The sequence below is a fragment of the Ranitomeya imitator genome, chromosome 2, assembly GCF_032444005.1.
Source record: "Ranitomeya imitator isolate aRanImi1 chromosome 2, aRanImi1.pri, whole genome shotgun sequence".
In the NCBI taxonomy this organism is placed as follows: domain Eukaryota; kingdom Metazoa; phylum Chordata; class Amphibia; order Anura; family Dendrobatidae; genus Ranitomeya; species Ranitomeya imitator.
In genome coordinates, this window is record NC_091283.1 from 810,439,347 (window position 1) to 810,456,659 (window position 17,313).

Below are 17,313 nucleotides of genomic sequence, written 5' to 3' on the forward strand. Positions count from 1 at the left end.
CCGCTTCTACGTCTGCTCCTGCTTCCCACCCTCCACCCCGCTTGGCTAAACCGCCTCGGTACAATGGGGATCCTAAGTCCTGCCGAGGATTTCTAAACCAATGCCGTCTTCACTTTGAGCTTCTGCCCCAGCATTACCCGACGGATCGGTCCAAAGTTGCGTTTTTGATTTCCCATCTAGAGGGTGACGCCTTGGCATGGGTTAATCCACTCTGGGAGCGAGACGATCCCCTAGTCTCCCGGTTGTCTGAATTTTTGGAGACTTTCCGTCTTGTCTTTGACGAACCTGGACGACTGGCCTCTACAACTGAAGCCCTATTCTCTCTCCATCAGGGATCGTTATCCGTAGGCCAGTACGCTATTCAGTTCCGCACCCTCTCCTCTGACTTGGGCTGGAACAATGAGGCGTTGGTGGGTGCTTTCTGGCGGGGTCTCTCTGGGCGCATAAAGGATGAGTTAGCTGGTCGGGACACCCCTACGGTTTTGGAGGAATTAATTTCCTTAGCGACCCATATTGACCTTCGGTTCCAAGAACGCGCTCGCGAGCGGAGGTCTCTTCGTCCTTCTTCTGCCACCCGTAAGCCACTCAGTCCACAGCCTAGAACCTCCTCTCAGGCGTCCGCACCGGAACCTATGCAAGTGGACCGTCTTAAAATGTCCGAACAACGTCGTAAAGAGAGGCGCACTCAGGGGTTATGTTTTTACTGCGGAAGTGCTGCTCATTTATTGCGCTCTTGCCCTGAACGTCCGGAAAACTCCTCCGCCTAGGTCAGGTAAGAGAGGCCTCCCTAGGTGTGTGTGATTCCTCTCAACCCCTTACTTTGTCCGTTCTTTTGCATATTGCGGGCAAGGGCGTTTCTCTGGATGCGTATGTGGATTCGGGCGCTGCAGGGAATTTTATTAGGTTGGAAGAGGTTTTGAAATTCTCCGTTCCAGTCAGAACCTTAGAGGCTCCTGTGATTCTAGCATCTGTGGATGGTAAACCTTTACAGGAGACCATTACTCAAGTGACACTTGAGGTGGAACTTCAGGTTGGGGCTCTGCACAAGAAGAGAATTGCATTTTACGTTTTAGCGGGTCTGTCTCATCCTATGCTCTTAGGTCTTCCTTGGTTACGGAGCCACGAGCCCATTTTAGATTGGCGCAATGGTAATATCTTGCGCTGGGGTGAGCTTTGTCGGGAACGTTGTCTGCTGCCGGTGCGTCCTGTGGGATATTCCTCTAATTCTTCTCCTTCTTCTTCCTTTCCCGCCTTACCCTCTGTCTACAGCGCTTTTTCTGATGTCTTCAACAAGAAGGAGGCTGAGGAGCTTCCGCCTCACCGTCTCTATGATTGTCCCATAGATCTCGTGCCTGGAACTAACCCGCCCAGGGGCAGAATCTATCCTCTCTCTCCTGCTGAGACTCAAGCTATGTCTGAGTACATTCAAGAAAATCTTGCTAAAGGTTTCATCCGCAAGTCTTCTTCTCCGGCCGGAGCAGGGTTTTTTTTTCGTGAAGAAGAAAGACGGTTCCCTCCGTCCCTGCATTGATTATCGAGGCCTAAACAACATCACGGTGAAGAACAAATATCCTCTGCCACTCATTCCGGAACTCTTCGACCGTCTTCGGGGTGCGCAAATCTTTACCAAATTAGATCTACGTGGCGCATACAATCTGGTTCGTATTCGTGCAGGCGATGAGTGGAAGACCGCCTTCAATACTCGTGACGGTCACTACGAATACTTGGTTATGCCGTTTGGTCTCTGCAACGCCCCCGCGGTTTTCCAGGAATTTGTGAACGATGTATTTCGGGATCTTCTCTACTCCTCAGTCGTGGTTTACCTTGACGACATCCTCATCTTCTCTCCGGATCTCTCCACTCACAGGCGAGATGTCCGCCGAGTCCTGCAAAGGCTAAGAGAGAATCATCTGTTCGCTAAGATTGAAAAGTGCGTCTTTGAACAGTCCTCTCTTCCCTTCCTTGGGTATATTGTCTCAAGATCTGGCTTAGAGATGGATCCAGAGAAGGTTTCTGCTGTCCTGAATTGGCCTCGTCCTCTTGGAACAAAAGCAATCCAACGTTTTCTTGGCTTTGCCAACTACTATAGACAATTTATTCCTCATTTTTCTTCCATGACCAAGCCTATCTCTGCCCTAGTTCGCAAGGGAGTCAATTCCAGCCTTTGGACCCCTGAGGCTGAAGAGTCTTTTTTGTCCCTTAAACAAAGTTTCGCTACGGCCCCTGTGCTTCATCGTCCTGATGCTAATAGACCGTTTGTCCTTGAGGTCGACGCATCTTCTATTGGAGCTGGAGCAGTACTTTTGCAAAGATCTTCGTCCGGACGTTTGGTGACCTGTGGTTTCTTTTCTAAAACTTTTTCCGCTCCTGAGCGTAACTACTCTATAGGGGATAAGGAGCTATTGGCTATCAAGCTAGCCTTGGAAGAATGGCGTTATCTTCTTGAAGGGTCTCTTCATCCATTCATCATTTACACTGACCACAAGAATCTGGCCTATATTCAGTCTACCCAAAGACTAAATCCACGACAAGCCAGATGGTCTTTATTCTTCGGACGATTTGAGTTTGAACTTCATTTCCGACCTGGAAATAAGAATGTCAAAGCAGATGCTCTTTCGAGATCCTTTCAACCTCAGGACATGGAGGATTCTCCGGCTCACATCATTGATCCTGCGAGGATCGTCACTCTTGCTCCTCTAAGAGTGATTCCTACTCCTCCTGGCAAGACTCTTGTGGCTAATCAAGACAAGGAGAGAGTTTTACGTTGGGGTCACTCCTCCAAAATTGCAGGACATGTAGGAGTCAAGAAGACACTGTCTCTTATCTCTCGGCACTACTGGTGGCCATCTCTCCGTCAAGACGTCACCAAATTCATCGCTTCTTGTCCTTCTTGTGCTAAAAATAAAGTCCCTAGGCAGCTTCCCTCCGGTCTCCTGCATCCTCTGCCTGTGCCTTCCGTTCCATGGAGTCATATCGCTATGGACTTCATCACTGATCTACCTTCTTCCTTGAATTGCTCTGTCATCTTGGTTGTTGTAGATCGGTTCTCTAAAATGGCTCACTTCATCGCTTTGCCTGGTCTGCCTTCCGCTCCTGAGTTGGCAAAGATCTTTTTACACCAAGTCTTCCGTCTTCATGGTTTTCCACATCATATTGTCTCTGACCGTGGAGTACAATTTACCTCACGTTTTTGGAGAGCTCTCTGCAGTCTATTAAAGGTTAACTTGGACTTCTCTTCCGCCTATCACCCTCAGTCCAACGGACAAGTGGAGCGAGTTAATCAAGTTCTGACTACATATCTGCGACACTTCTCCAATGCACACCAAGATGACTGGGTCTCTCTTCTCCCTTGGGCTGAATTCTCTTACAACAATCTTCCCAGCGAGTTTTCCTCCAAATCTCCCTTTTTCGTAGTCTATGGTCAACATCCGAACATTCCTCTTCCTGTTTCTCTTTCCTCGGGGGTACCGGCAGCGGATTTCTTGTCCCGGGAATTCTCTACAATTTGGAATGAGACCAAAGTGGCTCTTGAGAAAGCTAGCCTTAATATGAAAAAGTTTGCTGACAAGAAGCGTTTGGATGCTCCGCCATATTCTCCGGGTGATAAAGTTTGGCTCTCCTCTCGCTATATCAAGCTTAAAATTCCCTCTTACAAACTGGGTCCTCGCTACATTGGTCCTTTTCCTATCTTGAGTCGCATTGATGATGTCTCTTATAAGTTGAAGCTACCTGCCTCTTTGCGCATCCCCAATGCCTTCCATGTGTCTCTTCTTAAACCCGCAGTCTTTAATTGTTTTCACTCCGCTACCTCTTCCTCTCCTCAGCTCTGTACTTCGGATGGAATCTTTAATGTTAAAGATATTCTTGCCAAAAAAGTAGTTAGGGGTAAAACTTATTTTTTGATTGATTGGGAGGGATTTGGCCCTGAGGAGAGGTCCTGGGAGCCCCGAGAGAACATCAACGCTCCCCTTATCATGAAAAGATTCCTTTCTAGCCTTAAAAGGAGGGGGACTAAGGAGGGGGGTACTGTCACACCCGCACATACTTACCCGGCTTCTCCCATCCCTCGGCGCGCTCACGATCCTGTCCCGCGCCGCTCTGCCTCCTCCTTCGCCGGCTCTCGGCGTCTGGTCTCTTCGCGCATGCGCGGTCGCGTCTCCCCCGTCGCTGAGCCTTCTGGGAGGTCGCGACCCGGTGGCTCCGCCCCAACATGGCGGCGCCCATCGGGTTTTTCTTCCCGGCGTCTTCCTAGGTAAGACGCCTTTGCTTTGTAGGTGCACTGTCTGCCGTCAGTGTCCCTATGCCCTAGGCTCCCCTGTACCAGTGTCTTTTCTCAGCCCAGTCCTTGCTTTGTCTCTGTATCCTGCCAGTCCGTGTTCCTGTTGTATCCTGCCAGTCCGTGTTCCTGCTGTGTCCTGCCAGCCCGTGTTCCTGCTGTATCCTGCCAGTCCGTGTTCCTGCTGTATCCTGCCAGTCCGTGTTCCTGCTGTATCCTCCCAGTCCGTGTTCCTGCTGTATTCTGCCAGTCCGTGTTCCTGCTGTATCCTGCCTGTCCGTGTTCCTGCTGTATTCTGCCAGTCCATGTTCCTGCTGTATCCTGCCAGTCCGTGTTCCTGCTGTGTCCTGCCAGCCCGTGTTCCTGCTGTATCCTGCCTGTCCGTGTTCCTCCTGTATCCCGCCAGTCCGTGTTCCTGTTGTATCCTGCCGGTCCGTGTTCCTGCTGAGTCCTGCCGTTCCGTGTTCCAGACATTCTTTCAGTTAAGTCTTGTTTTCCTATTATTCCCTGCCATCCTTATAGCCTGTGGTTTCCTTCTTTATTTTGGGTCGTCCCTTTGGCTCTAGCTGTTGTGTCTCCATTCCCCCGAGGTCCTGCTCCTAACACTCCCTGTATAGGGGGTGATTCCATCTGGTCCGCTCGACCCCGGGGGCTCTAGAGTCACGACCCAGAGGGTCCACTCTCGGATTTCTGTCCGAATACTTACAGACGGGTTGTTTGTTAATCTTTTTCCTGCGGTTATATCCTGAGGAAGAAGTGGGGTAACTTTGAAACGCATAGATATTAAAAAGTGCATGTTCCTTTTTCCTCTATGTTCTGATTAATCCGTGACACTTCACCAGCAGCGCAGAAAACCACTTATAAATCCCAATTGAATAGTATCATGGTTTTTAACTCATGGCTTGCACCAGCTGGTTCAATTTGCTCATAAAATGGTGGCGTGATCATAAACTCACTAGATGAGCAAGGTTTCTATATCCTTTTCATGTGTACCATTTGATAAAACCCTATTGCGCTCTTTTGCTCCCCAGTTTTATGCCTGATAATAAAAAGCTATGGAGAAACCTTCTTGTGGGGAGATATTTGGGGGCTTACGGCTAGTTAGGTGACAACTGTCAGTAGTTGTCAGTAGTTACCAAGTCTGAAATCATTGGCAAAGATATGTTTCAGTGGGGTATACATAAATGATGGGGCCCATCAGCAAAAATGCAAATTGATAACTTCCGCCTAATAAAATCAGCATACGGCAATTTGCAGAGTAAAGGCAACATTGGCTGACTGACAGCGTGTCGGCAAGGTTAGACAGAGTCATGGTGCATAGGTGTAGTCACAGAAGAGGTTGGCCAAAAATGTCTGAAGACAGACTAGCTAGTAAGCAGAGCCTTTCTTTGTTTATTGGCTAAACAAATCAACTGATGTTTTTGGGGCCCAGGAGTCAGTACCAGACTTTGAAAAGTGGATGAACACTTCTCAAGGGAGAGGCAAATTGGTATGGAACTGAATTTTTGTGTTTAATCTCAATCTATGTAATATGCTAATAGAAAACAGAGATTTGATATTTAGACCGCACCGCTGTATGAAGGAAGCAGTACCAGAGTGGAATGACAATTTTGTAGGTTTTATTTTTACGCTTTTTGTGCTCACAAAAGACAGTGACAGTAGACAGTGAGTCCTCCTTGCCATGTTTGAGGGATGAGCTTCGAAGAGATTGCGGGTTGCTGTAAAATTTTTCATGACCCTGCTTTTTTTCAGACTACACCCCTCCTTGCCGATCCCACGTCCTGATTCATGCTCCCTAAATATACATTTGGATACTGGGGTTCCTCCTGATAAAATACTGCTTCTCTGAAGGCTTCAGTGGTGCCAAACAGATTTTCGACCTCCTGAGTATTTCGAGAAAAATTGTCAAGCATGCAATACATTACGTTTGGAGACAAAGAAGGATTACTGCATTCGGGTGTCACAAACATGCAATATGTTCACACTCCAGACCAGAAGGGGGAGCTCTAAGCCTGTTTAAGGTGAACTCCCCTATAATAACATTCCTGATCTGGAGGGAAAGGGCCCAGTTCCTGTCAGAGAGACAGAGGGAAAGGATGGAGAGGAGCCCTGTGGCCTAAAGTGCTGCAGCTCCTAGGAAACAGATGGATAGAAAGCCAAACATATTGCAGCGAGCATGAAGGAAGTCAGAGCAAAGGAGAGGATACCAGAGGGGGACCAGTCTCGAAGAGGCTGCCTCACTCTGAGGCGCAGAAGCCCGGTAGCCAGAACACCAAGGAAGTAAGGGCCACTATGCTTTACTTCAGAGACCGGCAGGTAAGCTAATTGCAAGTTACCTGTCCACACCTATACCCAGGAGGCACGGTGGCACCCCTCAGAGGCCGGGGCGTGCTAGAGTCCCTATAAACAGCCTCAAGCCACCAGTCATGCGGGTTTTGTCCTATCTGACTACGGAAGACAGAGAGAGAGACTCCACATCTGTGAGACCCTTATGTGAAGCCTTAGGCAGTAAGGGACTACACCACTGCAGCGCAAGGGAAGGCTACTGATTTCCACCTGGACAAGGGGACTCTGGACCTGCCTCCAAACCGACCGGACTCTGCCTGCCCTGTGATCTGGTGTCCAGGACTGTGGATGCTGAAGTCTTCAGTAAAGGTAAAGAGACTGCAACCTTGTGTCCTCGTTCTTCTCTGTGTGGCTCTCACCATACCACCATTTACACACCGGGAAGCCCTAGGGGCCTACTTCACCTGTGGCAATGTATACCATCTAGCTGCCATAACATCACCCCAGCAGACCCCTTAAAGCAGCGTCGGTCACCCTGACCGAATACCACAGGTGGCGTCACAAACACAAACTATATCCCTTTAAAGACCTTTCCCTTTTACACGGATGCCCCAGGGCCACGGTCCGGGTCAGCCACCGTGACACCCCCCTGTGAACTGCAGGACCCTGTACCGAGTACCCCACGGCCCCATGAGGGCGATCCATATGCAGCTGTCATGCGTCTCATGTATGATGCTTAGTTAAAATGTGAAAATATTAAATCCGAGATATATGATATTCTACACACCTTTACTAAGATATTTTTCTCGACAATGTCTTCTTTTTCATCCTTTCCCACAGTTTGGACGTAGTCTGTGCATCCTCCTTCAAGCACTAGAGCAGTACTTCTCACATTGACCTGAATGTTACCTTACAGTAGAAGAAGATTAGGTTCAGATGTTAATCGATCGAATAGAAATAATAAAACTGCCTTAAAGCACCACTCCAGCATTTTTTTTTTATTTCAGAGCCGGAATGGTATCACTAAGGTCTCTTCCATGCCTGTATTAAAATATTTACCAACCGCCGTCTCAGTGTCATCACCTACCAGCTTTGACCTGCCGGATTGCGCCAGTTTTCGCTGGGCGCACCGGAAGTCACTTCTCAGTGTAAGGCCGGCATCACACTAGAGAGTTTTATGGATGTATGAGAGGCACAAAAACAACGCATTGCACACGGACCAATGATTCTCTATGGGGTAGCTCCTATCTGCCGTATATTTCTTGGCCGTATTTTACGGGCTGAGAAAATCGCAGCATGCTGCGTTTGTCAGCGTAATGCGCAAAAAATCCACCAATGAAAGTCTATGGGGGTGAGAAAAATACGGATTACACACGGACCATGCGTGTGATTTGTGAGAAATACGCACCAGTGTACTATAGAAATGCCGGTAATTCAGTGCGGTGTACAGTAAAATCACAGTGACAGGTTAGAATAGAATAGTTAGAATAAATGTGTTCACATAGAATAGGTATATATATATATATATATATATATATATACAGTGGGGCAAAAAAGTATTTAGTCAGTCAGCAATAGTGCAAGTTCCACCACTTAAAAAGATGAGAGGCGTCTCTAATTTACATCATAGGTAGACCTCAACTATGGGAGACAAACTGAGAAAAAAAAATCCAGAAAATCACATTGTCTGTTTTTTTAACATTTTATTTGCATATTATGGTGGAAAATAAGTATTTGGTCAGAAACAAAATTTCATCTCAATACTTTGTAATATATCCTTTGTTGGCAATGACAGAGGTCAAACGTTTTCTGTAAGTCTTCACAAGGTTGCCACACACTGTTGTTGGTATGTTGGCCCATTCCTCCATGCAGATCTCCTCTAGAGCAGTGATGTTTTTGGCTTTTCGCTTGGCAACACGGACTTTCAACTCCCTCCAAAGGTTTTCTATAGGGTTGAGATCTGGAGACTGGCTATGCCACTCCAGGGCCTTGAAATTCTTCTTACGAAGCCACTCCTTCGTTGCCCTGGCGGTGTGCTTTGGATCATTGTCATGTTGAAAGACCCAGCCACGTTTCATCTTCAATGCCCTTGCTGATGGAAGGAGGTTTGCACTCAAAATCTCACGATACATGGCCCCATTCATTCTTTCATGTACCCGGATCAGTCGTCCTGGCCCCTTTGCAGAGAAACAGCCCCAAAGCATGATGTTTCCACCACCATGCTTTACAGTAGGTATGGTGTTTGATGGATGCAACTCAGTATTCTTTTTCCTCCAAACACGACAAGTTGTGTTTCTACCAAACAGTTCCAGTTTGGTTTCATCAGACTATAGGACATTCTCCCAAAACTCCTCTGGATCATCCAAATGCTCTCTAGCAAACTTCAGACGGGCCCGAACATGTACTGGCTTAAGCAGTGGAACACGTCTGGCACTGCAGGATCTGAGTCCATGGTGGCGTAGTGTGTTACTTATGGTAGGCCTTGTTACATTGGTCCCAGCTCTCTGCAGTTCATTCACTAGGTCCCCCCGCGTGGTTCTGGGATTTTTGCTCACCGTTCTTGTGATCATTCTGACCCCACGGGGTGGGATTTTGCGTGGAGCCCCAGATCGAGGGAGATTATCAGTGGTCTTGTATGTCTTCCATTTTCTAATTATTGCTCCCACTGTTGATTTCTTCACTCCAAGCTGGTTGGCTATTGCAGATTCAGTCTTCCCAGCCTGGTGCAGGGCTACAATTTTGTTTCTGGTGTCCTTTGACAGCTCTTTGGTCTTCACCATAGTGGAGTTTGGAGTCAGACTGTTTGAGGGTGTGCACAGGTGTCTTTTTATACTGATAACAAGTTTAAACAGGTGCCATTACTACAGGTAATGAGTGGAGGAAAGAGGAGACTCTTAAAGAAGAAGTTACAGGTCTGTGAGAGCCAGAAATCTTGATTGTTTGTTTCTGACCAAATACTTATTTTCCACCATATTATGCAAATAAAATGTTAAAAAAACAGACAATGTGATTTTCTGGATTTTTTTTTCTCAGTTTGTCTCCCATAGTTGAGGTCTACCTATGATGTAAATTACAGACGCCTCTCATCTTTTTAAGTGGTGGAACTTGCACTATTGCTGAGTGACTAAATACTTTTTTGCCCCACTGTATATATATGTCAGTGAGACACATATATATATATATATATATATATTTATATTTCATACAGCGCTAGATAGCTTAAAAGCCGGTAATTCAATTGCCGGCTTTTGCTATCTCTTTATCAAACCCGACAGGATATGAGACATGTGGTGGCTGGGGGCAGATGTTTTTAGCCGGGGGGGTCCTATACCCATGGACCCTCTCTAGGCTATTAATATCTGCCCTCAGTCACTGGCTTTCCCACTCTGGCAGAGAAAATTGCGCAGAAGCCCACGCCAGTTTTTTCTGTGATTTAACCCTTTATTTTAACACCTAGAGCCCCCGAATTTTGCACACAGACACTTCTAACACTAGTAGTGAGGAATATGTAAAAAAATAAGGGATATGAAATGGTTTACTGTATGTAATCCATGTCTCATATCCTGTCGGGTTTGATAAGGAGAGAGCAAAAGCCGGCAATTGAATTACCGGCTTTTCTGCTATCTAGCGCTGTATGAAATATAAATATATATATATATATGGGTCTCACTGACATATATATATATAGAATGTATATATGTTTTCACGAATATTTGAGCCCATGGATCCATTCTATGTCCATTTTGCAAGCCGGCGAGAAAATCTCACCGTACGGATGCCACACAGATGACACACGGATAATTTTTAGAGAAAAAACTGTTCGTATTTCCTTACGCTAAGTGTGACACCGGCCTAACTCGATGAGAGCCAGAACGAGGTATACCATAGAGATTCTCTGTGAGTGTTTGATTTTTATCCTGTGACATATTGACTAATGGCTGAACCCACAGAGAAGTTCTGTGGCACTCGCCCAGTCGCTTGAATGGAAAATTTGCACTTTTTGTACAAGGGTTCAAGGAAGGGCATAACTTTCAAATAGAAGTGGCCAAGAAGAAAAAGAAAAACTGTTCCAGAAACAGCGAAGCAGCAGCAATTAGAGGAGGTACTCAGTTTAATATTAATATCCAGTGAAAGGTCCTCTTTAAAGGGGCTGTTTAGAATTAGTAAAACATGGCTACTTTTTCCTTAAACGAGCACCACACCTAACTTTCAATTGTGTGGTTATGCAACTCAGATTAATTCAAGATAACTGAGCTGAACTGAAACTCCAGACACAACCTATAGGCTGGTACAGGACTGTTCTAGAATAAAGCAGACATACATTTTTAATCATAACCTATTTGATTTTTTTCATTCTTCCCTGCTTTTCCAACAATTTACTAATAAATCAAACTACTTGAATAACTATCGTTTGACAGCTCCAATGTACCTGGTTCTGAAGCCGTTATGTTCCATGTGAAACTCACAAACTGATCTTCACAGATACATTGTGACTGCTCCTTGTTCTCGACTGATGGGTAATTCTTCAGGTCAGAAAGAGACACAGATACCTGGTCCAAGCAGATAAAATAGGGAAGTGTGATTTCTACGATGTATGGAAAATAATAGTTCTACGGTATTACTTTAAAAATATGACAGTGTCTTATATAATTTTTTACTCTGAAAGATGGGTTAGGGCTTATTTTCAGAGGATGTCTTTTTTGTTTCCCGTGAACAACAATCCACATAAATTATTGAGCAAAAAAAAAATCAACATTTATTCAAATATAATCATGTCATCACACGCTGCACATACACATGTATATACACACATACACTACACATACATTGCACATACACACACAAACCCGCACACACACAGCACAGCACATACCTAGCAGCCTGTATCCTCTTCAGTTCATCTAGACTCCTGCATTTACAAGACCTTTGGTGACATCATGGTCATCAAAGGTACTTAAACATCTTATCATCGGAATAAAAACTATGGGTACCCTAAGAGAGTGGAGACCCAGGGCAATTGTCCACCTTGCTGCCCTCTCCCAATAACACTGGCTCTGAATGGAACTAGGGCTTATTTTTGGAGTAGGCCTTATATTTCAAGCATACTTCAAAAATCCGGTTAAATCATGCCAGGGATTATTTTCAGGGTAAGTTTTATTTTGGGGGAAGCTCGGTAACTGTCAAAACTGTGGTTGTATTTCCTTAAAGGTAAACATACAGAACAAACAAAAAATCTCTCAACGACTTTGCCTTTAATATTGACCTGTTACTTTTTTCATACTGCCTAATATTAAAATCAAACCTTGAAATATATAAAGAATGCTTTCCATTTATCCATTTTGTTTTCTCAAACTTCAGACCACTTTTGACACTGGATGTTAGGCAACTGACTCCAGCAGAACTGCCCCTCCAGCCCCCCGATTACTCCTAGTTCTGTTGTCACGTACTTTCCAGAATGAAATAATCTGGAGGAAATTAACCCCGAGACCTCAGTTCAGGTCTGTCAAAGTTTTTTTTTCTGGGCCATGCAGGAATTCCTGCGGACCTGCAGACTGAAAAACAATGAGGTTTAATTCCTTTTTATATTTTTCATTAATTTACGGATTTTTTTTTAACCTATTCTCAACCTAGCACGTAATGGCATGCCTTACTTTGTGTATGAATATAGGGAGCAGGCTCAGGAATTGAACCTGCACCATACCAGTATATACTGCAATACGGTGGTCTAAAAAAAGTAAGAAATAAAAAGAAGTTTAAAAATATATAAACAAAATATAACAGTTTGAATTACCTCCTTTTCAAAGTTTAGAAATAAGTAAAAAAATAAAAGCATAATTAACAATTTGTGCATCCATTAAATTCTGCTTTATCAAAATATAAAATGAATTAACCCATGTGATGAATACGTTCTGCAATTATCAAGCCCTCAAGCTATGTCAACTGAAAAAAAAAGTTAATGGCTTAGAGGGAGGGAGGTAAAAAAAACAAATATGCAAAAAGAAACATTAGCCATGGAGGAAAGGAAATAATGCAACATCACCATCTGATTTTCCGTACCATCATACAGGCCTTTATGTAGCTGAAGACGTGGGCAGTGATGGTGAATTGCTCTCCTTGTACCACAGAAGAAGGGGAAATCAGGTCAATGAAATAAGGCTGAAAGCTGGGGAGTCCAACAACACTGGCTTCCCCAAAACCAGACTTGCCCAGGCAGAATGCATCAGTCTCCCATGTGGTGATACTATGTGGAGTTGTCAGGTTTAATGTAATATGTCCTTGTGGACTGAAAAGCAAGAAAAAAACATATTATGTTCAAATTTCTTTAAAATAAAAATATATACAGGCTATATCGCTGAGCTTTTAAGGCCTCAATGTCTAATTTACTTATTCTCCATTATAGAAAGTTTGATGTCCACGAGTAGGGATGTACATGGCATAGCATTATTGTATAATCACTCGCATGCTGCAGCTTTCTCCTTGTATCTTGCAGGCTTTTTCTGTAGTTTTCCCTAAACTCAGCTCCTGGGAGGTGTGGATTAGCTACTATGATGCCTTACATTGGTTGGGCACACAGAAGGGGAGGTCCTGCTCTACATCTCTAATTTTAAGATACTCTCTAATATCCATACAGCTTCTCCATGTTCCTTACCCTCCCCGGCCCATAGATATCTTTGGGCTGCAGCCTGTAACCTGATCTTTTTGTTTTATCAGCAAATTAAACATCAGTTTAAGGAAATTATCTGATTTTAAAATAAAAATCTGCACTTAATCTATGTGACTGTAGAGTCATGACAGTGTGCTGTTTTACTCTTGTAGGTGGGTGTTCAAATGATCGCTTGTATGCAATTTCGATACTTGTGGTCACATGCTGACTAGTCTCATAGAAGAGAATTAAGAGAATGAGACTTGTCAGCATGTGACCACTCGTATCCAAATCACATATGTGAAATAACATGATAACCTACCTGCTTGGGTAATACATTGGAATGATAACAGTGTGCACATTGCACAGTTTCATGATTCAGCAATAATCTGCAGTTACATAGTGACTGCAGACTTTTCTTCTGCAATCCTTTACTCACAGTTTAGGGTACAACTTAGTATTTTGGGAATAAAACCTACAAGAGAAAAAGCGAGCAAAAAACCCTGCTGTAACTAAGTAAAAAAGCAAAACTGCATTTAAATAACACAATTTTTAGTAATACTGATTTTGATAAAAAAAAATAGCACAAAAGCCATCCTACCATGCCAAGGTAACTCTGATCGGGGCAGCCCTACGCTGTCTAATATTAAAACCTTACCATGTGTCAATGTTGACCTCAGTGTGAATAATGGCAGACAAAAGGACTGGGCCCAACCAGTGAGACACCAGACTGGGGAAGCCTTATATACAGTTACCTTGACGTGGTGGGATGGCTTTTGTGCTATTTTTTGATCAAAAAACAGAATTACTAAAAACTCTGTGTTATTTAAATATACTTTTGGTTTTTTTACTTAGTTACAGCAGGGTTTTTTGCTCACTTTTTCTCTTGTAGGTTTTATATGTTTTGTGGCCAATATTAACATGCGTTTAACTTCTGCATGTGTACCAACTCAAGTTAAGCTCAATTTTTGTGTGTTTTTTTTCTTTGTATTGTTGCATTCTGTGCAAGTTGGGGTGTGGCCTTCCCCTCTCCTGAGCTGGAAATTGTATATAAGTCTTCCCCAGCCTGGTGTTTTACTGGTTGGGCCCAGTCCTTTTGTCTGCCGTTATTCAACATTGACACATGGTAAAGTTTTAATATTACACAGCGTAGGACTGTCCCGATCAGAGTTATCTTGACGTGGTGGGATGGCTTTTGTGCTATTTTTTTTTTTTATCAAAAACCAGTATTGCTAAAAACTGTGTTATTTAAATGCACCTTTGCTTTTTTACTTAGTTACAGCAGGGTTTTTTGCTCACTTTTTCTCTTGAAGGTTTTATTCCCAAAATAGTAAGTTATTCCCTGGGCCTAAACTGTGAGTAAAAGATTGCAGAAGAAAAGTCTTGTGCAATTTTTTGATCAAAAAACAGTATTACTAAAAACTCTAAATATATTCTTATATTCGCTGTGCCATCACTAAAGGCCTTAATGGAACAGCGAATATAAAAAACGTAGAGTAGGACTGCCCCATTATGAGAATGCCTTGGTGTGGCGGGGTGGCTCAAAGAATTGATCAATTGTTTGCTAAATGTTTCATTTTGAAATGCAGTTAGAAATCAATATGTGCATGTGCACTTTATGTATAGCGTTCTGACCATAAGCAGCGCTGGCTTCCCCCCCCTTTTCTCAATTTGCTAAAAATTCTGTGTTATTTAAATGTACTTTTGCTTTTTTACTTAGTTACATCAGGTTTTTTGCTCAGTTTTTCTCTTGTAGGTTTTATATGTTTTGTGGCCAATGTTAACATGCATTTAACTTCTGCATGTGTACCAACTCAAGTTAAGCTCAATTTTTGTGTGTTTTTTGGGGAATAAACCTTTAAACAAAAGGCTATGTGAATAGCAGCAGGAGATTTTGACACTTATAAATCTGTATCTTGAATTAAAATATTCCATATCCACAGATTTTCCTGATGTTGATGACACATATTAAAATAGGCAACATTACAGATACCTGAATGTGTACTTTCTCATAAAACACCTCGATTAATTCCCTATATGAGTGTTATCTAATGTTCAAAAGTCTTTGAAATCTGGGTCTTTTTTGAAGTCTGGGTCTTTTCTAGAAATCCATAAAGTTTACAGAAAACATAGAAATGTCCTCACCCCACAGAAACTAAGTCAAACAGCCATGTTTCCGGGAAAACTTTTCTTTTCATAGGTTTTTTCTTCTCTTCTTCACTTTTTGAATCTGTAAAGGAGCAATGACACGGTAAGATGTTAAGCATGAATGAAAATGCGGCACAAACAAATAAAAAAGAGAACATGCAACTCGTAAATAAGGAGCAGTCAATCTCTTTCTGCAAAAAATGTCCCTTAATGATAAGATCAGTGATTTCTTGTGTGCGATCTGCGGGGAAATCCTTGAGCGAATATTTTGCTATCCTACAGCACCACTACTGGAGAAGTCAAGAACTGCACTGTCCTCCCCAAACGATAAGCTGCCAGTGAAATACGTGGATGTAAAAGTCCTTCAGAGGGAGAAATTCCTTAGGCTTCTTTCACACATCAGGTTTTTTTGTTTCAGGCTCAATCCGGCAAGTTTTGAAAAAAACGGAGAGTTTTTTTTTCCGCCGGATCCGTTTTTTTCTCATAGAGTTATACTAGCGCCAGATGTCCAGACGTTTCATCCGTTTTTTTCCCGGATCTGTCCAAATAGTCGTTTCCGGCGGATGGAGAAAACGTCCAAAGGAACGTTTTTTTTGTCTGGTGAAAAAAAGCACACAGTGACGGAACCGGCCAAAAACGCGTGAAACGGAGATATGAAACAATGAATCCCGCCTTCGGATCTGGTTTTCAAAGCATTTTCCATTGAAATCATGCAGATTTTCCGTTCTGGTCTCTCTCTCTCTGTCTCAGAAAGGAAGTCACTGTAAACTCCATTTTAAAAATAAAAACCGGATCCAGCAGAAAAACGGATCCGTTGCATCAGTTTTTTCACTATTTGCAATGGATCCGTTTTTTTTAACATCAGCTGGATTCTGGCTGAAACAAAAAACCTGATGTGTGAAGGTAGCCTTAGTTACTACTCCTCACTCCCGTTAAGAGAATGTCTGGAACAAGGGAACAATTTCCTTAATTAGAAAAGCCCTAAAAACTATTAGAAAATAAATGGTTTTCCTTAACCTGACAATTAGAAATTAGCACATTTTTTGAAATTCTAATTCTCCAGTATTGCTAAATTTTCCCCAAAAATTTGATTAGTGACAAGTCAAAATAGTGACAAATCGAAAGTGATCAAAAGCCTCTATTTGCCATTAAAAACATTTATGTCACTATTCTCATTTTTTGCCACACTAATCTACTTTAGTGCTACGCTGTCACACACCTTATGTATAGTTTATTTAGTGTTTATGCCTTTCTCTCTCTCTTGATTTGCATCAAATCCATTTGCTCATCTCTGTAAACAATCCTTCTCTGTTATCATCAACTGGAGTTTTGGCAGACAACCAAGTCAATGGCAAAGACTCCAAAAATGAGAGCCACCTCCTTTTTATTAAATAGACTTAACCAATGGCTGTCAGAAGACCCTTCTTTTTTTACTGGGGGACATCAATCGAGAAACACAAACTACTACTATAAATAGTGACTGCTAGGAACATAACTAGAATTAGCTGAATAGGGCAGATTGGAAGAACAGCTTGGCCAGAAAATATGGCTGAAGGTGGTAGAGGCCCCCAGGTTCTGGCCCCATGCGCCTTCTCCATAATCTTTGATTGGGTTATAAATAATCTTGTGATTTAGTCTTTGTAATGGATAGGCACATATGTAAAAACAACTTTCCCTACAGTAGAGGCTTGTACAGTAGATTATTATAGGTGAAGGTTACATATATACCGGGAGAACTCTGTGACATGACTTTCTTATGCTGATTGGAGATGCGCCTTGTGATGGTCGGAGAAGCGCACGTCACGGGTTTTCTTATCTTAGTATTTGTAAAAATCTTCAGATTGCTTTCCTGTTATTAATAAAGAATACACATGTGAATAATGATGTTTCCTCCTTTCAGAGCTGCTGGGGGTCATTTATGATTTCCCCTATGGCAGTTGTTTGTAAGTGATATTTGTGC

General features: G+C 43.1%; 1 protein-coding gene across 1 annotated transcript in view; it reads right to left on the bottom strand.

The window, feature by feature from the left end:
- Positions 1-17,313, bottom strand: part of LOC138667804 (alpha-2-macroglobulin-like protein 1) — an 83,037-nt gene that overhangs the window by 30,415 nt on the left and 35,309 nt on the right. The window contains exons 17-21 of the mRNA XM_069755895.1: positions 17,082-17,202; positions 15,351-15,435; positions 12,620-12,845; positions 10,992-11,112; positions 7,350-7,471 (exon numbers count right to left, since the gene is read on the bottom strand). Coding sequence (XP_069611996.1) covers positions 7,350-7,471; positions 10,992-11,112; positions 12,620-12,845; positions 15,351-15,435; positions 17,082-17,202 — 675 coding nt within the window. The remainder of the gene's footprint in view (positions 1-7,349; positions 7,472-10,991; positions 11,113-12,619; positions 12,846-15,350; positions 15,436-17,081; positions 17,203-17,313) is intronic.